Here is a 2,718-nt window from a genome sequence, read left to right as displayed (position 1 = left end):
AACTGATTTTTAAAAAAAATTTTCAGTTTAGTATGGGAAAAAAGTCAGAATTCTGACTTTAATCTCAGAATTCTGAGAAAAAAGTCAGAATTCTGACTTTAATCTCAGAATTCTGACTTTTTTCCCATGTTAAACTGAAATAAAATTTAAAAATCAGTTTACTTTTTTTTTTTTCAGTGGCCCTAATCCTCTTCCGTACATTATAGGGGCTTGTAATGAACAAATGTTAAACACTCAGACTTTCTGCATTAGGATTAAAAGGTTGTTTTCCACATTTACTGTAAAAAAAAAAAAAAAAAAAAAAAAGGCAGGTAAAATTAGATTTTTCTAAACAGTCCTAAAAGTTTCACCAAATTATTGCATTTAGAATAATCCACTTTTTCTTTCCTAGTAACACTTCGCCTCTGCCATCCATTTTAATCTATTCATCTATTAATGAAACTATTGTATTTGCACAGTATTAATACTAAATTAGTTTTTATGTTAAAAAAAACAACAAAAAACATGGATTATAGAGATGATTACCACATACAGGTAGGAGCACTTGGTTGGTTCCCTTTAGAATAATTTCCTTGTTCAGTTTAACATAAAAAAATAGATGAATTTGGCAGATAAAAGTAGAATCTTTTAGTACGTAAAATATGTATGAATGCTCTAAATACAATCTTCCACCTTCTTCAGGTCAAATGTTTCTGGGCTTTTTACTATACAAAGCAAAATATACATCTAATAGAAACACACTGCTAATGTGTCTATGGGGGATATACTAAAATAAAATATAAAAAAATAAAGTCACACTAGAATATAAAGCTGATTTAAGGTATCACTGCAAAGAAACAACAGAATTAGGCAGAGAGGAGGAGTGTGAAGGACGAGAGACTGACCCGGAGAGTTCAGTCGTCGTCGCTGTCGCTGCCCGACTCGCTGAGCTGAAGGTCGTTTCCTGATCGGCAGAAGAAAGCAGGTGAGAAAATGTCTCCTGAAAAGATTTCCAAGCGATTGGTGAAAAGTCAGACACTCACGGAGCGTGTTGATGAGCTGGTTGTTGCCCTGCTGCCGGTCGACTCCTCCGTTGACGATGGGGAGACGGCTGGGGGAGGTCTGACTGAGAGGCCGCGGGGCGTCGTTCTCACCGTCGCTGCTGCTGCTGTCGTCGCCGCTCCCCGAAGCGCTGGCTGAATCAGAGGAGCTGCTGCTGCCGCTGCTGCTCATCTGCTCTATGACCTCCACCTCGGCTCTCAGCTCTGTCAGCGTGGAATCAGCAGGGTTATATTTCCTTATTTACATTCATATGCGGTCCTGAATGTTTCAGTGGCCTCTTATTGTGTAGGATTAAGCGCTGGTGCGTATGGCTGAACCTTCTCACCTCTCTTGATGTCATCCAGCTGAGGCTCAGGGGAGGGGTTGTCCTTCGTTTGGGAGGGGGAAGTTTTGATCCCAGTTCCAGGCTTGGTTGGAGCCCGGAACTGAGAGCTTGGCTGGCTGGAGCGAACTGACTGCTGCTCAATACGGGCCTGGATCTTACTGCTCCCCTCTGCCCTGTACAATAAACACACAGCAGATATACCTTATATTAGTCTTTTAAAGCTTTGTTTTCTCCTTTGTCTTTAATACTAAATCAAGTTCATCTGTTCTAATGAAGCAAAAATCAAAACTATGTTTTTTTTAATATGTCCAACATTCCGAAGATTTAACTCCTTACCTTGTCTTCTTTACCTGGATGCTGCTGCTGAGCTTCTCCAGCACAAACTCACCGGTGTCATGGTTAATGATGAGAACACAATCCTTCTGATACGGCCGTTTGTTTCCTTTAAATACTGTCATAGGAGGCGTGGAGCCCTGAGAGACAAATCGGAAGTTTAAATCAATTCAAATACACTTTAAATAAATGTCGCTGCAGCTCATATTGTAGAGATCTCGGTAAAGTTGTTTCATTATTTACAGATTTTTTTATACAACCACAGCTTCTGTCATAGTTCTAAAAGTTTCAAATTGGAGTTTTAGGAGTTGGAGGTTGCTTTATAGCGTCCTCCGCCGAGAGTCTTACTGGAATGTGAGGTAGTGTAATGGTAACTTCATCTCCTTTCCCAACTTGTAGTTCTCCTTCGCAACTCGTGTTGATAGATGCTGGTTTGAAGTCATCTGAAAAAGAAATGAAGACAATTATCACATCTTTGATGACTTCTGACAATGTTTGTTCAAAGTAACTGAAGTTGTTGGGCCAGTGTAGAAATACTGGAGTCTGAAAGATTTCACAGAAAGGTTTCATGATAATAAAATATAGTGCTCATATGGTGCAGATTGTATCACTGTTGCCTTGCAGCAATAAGGTTCTCTGTTCGATTCTTGGCCCAGAGTTTGCATGTTCTCCCTGTGCATGTGTGGGTTCTCTAAAGGTAACCGCGGCTTCCACAGTCAAAAAAAAAAATGACTGTTAGGTTAAGTGGCTTCTTTAAATTTTCCTTAGGTGAGAGTTTGTGTGCCTGTGTCTCTGTGTTGCGCTGTCAGACTGACAACAGACTGAGTCTCGCCCACAGACTGCTGGTGATAGGCACCGGCCCCTACGTGACCCTGACGGAATAAGCAGCAGACTGATGGACGGATAGATATATGGTAACCTGGTTGTTTTCATTTCAATCTGAAAAACTCACAAGAAGAGAAAAGACAATTAGGAGAAATGTATTGATACAATAACTTGGTCTTTGGCGCTCAGACCTC

The 2,718-nt window shown here is 40.4% G+C and overlaps 1 protein-coding gene across 1 annotated transcript in view; it reads right to left on the bottom strand.

The window, feature by feature from the left end:
• Positions 1-432: 432 nt before the first annotated feature.
• eaf1 (ELL associated factor 1) overlaps positions 433-2,718 on the bottom strand; it is a 4,489-nt gene continuing 2,203 nt past the window's right edge. Inside the window, exons 2-6 of the mRNA XM_015380600.1 lie at positions 2,048-2,142; positions 1,703-1,839; positions 1,367-1,539; positions 1,023-1,244; positions 433-943 (exon numbers count right to left, since the gene is read on the bottom strand). Coding sequence (XP_015236086.1) covers positions 894-943; positions 1,023-1,244; positions 1,367-1,539; positions 1,703-1,839; positions 2,048-2,142 — 677 coding nt within the window. The 3' untranslated portion in view covers positions 433-893. The remainder of the gene's footprint in view (positions 944-1,022; positions 1,245-1,366; positions 1,540-1,702; positions 1,840-2,047; positions 2,143-2,718) is intronic.

Source organism: Cyprinodon variegatus, unplaced genomic scaffold (genome assembly GCF_000732505.1).
Source record: "Cyprinodon variegatus isolate N-32 unplaced genomic scaffold, C_variegatus-1.0 Scaffold0, whole genome shotgun sequence".
In the NCBI taxonomy this organism is placed as follows: Eukaryota; Metazoa; Chordata; class Actinopteri; order Cyprinodontiformes; family Cyprinodontidae; genus Cyprinodon; species Cyprinodon variegatus.
The sequence above is the reverse complement of the archived record's forward strand: the minus strand, read 5'-3'. Positions and strand labels throughout refer to the sequence as shown.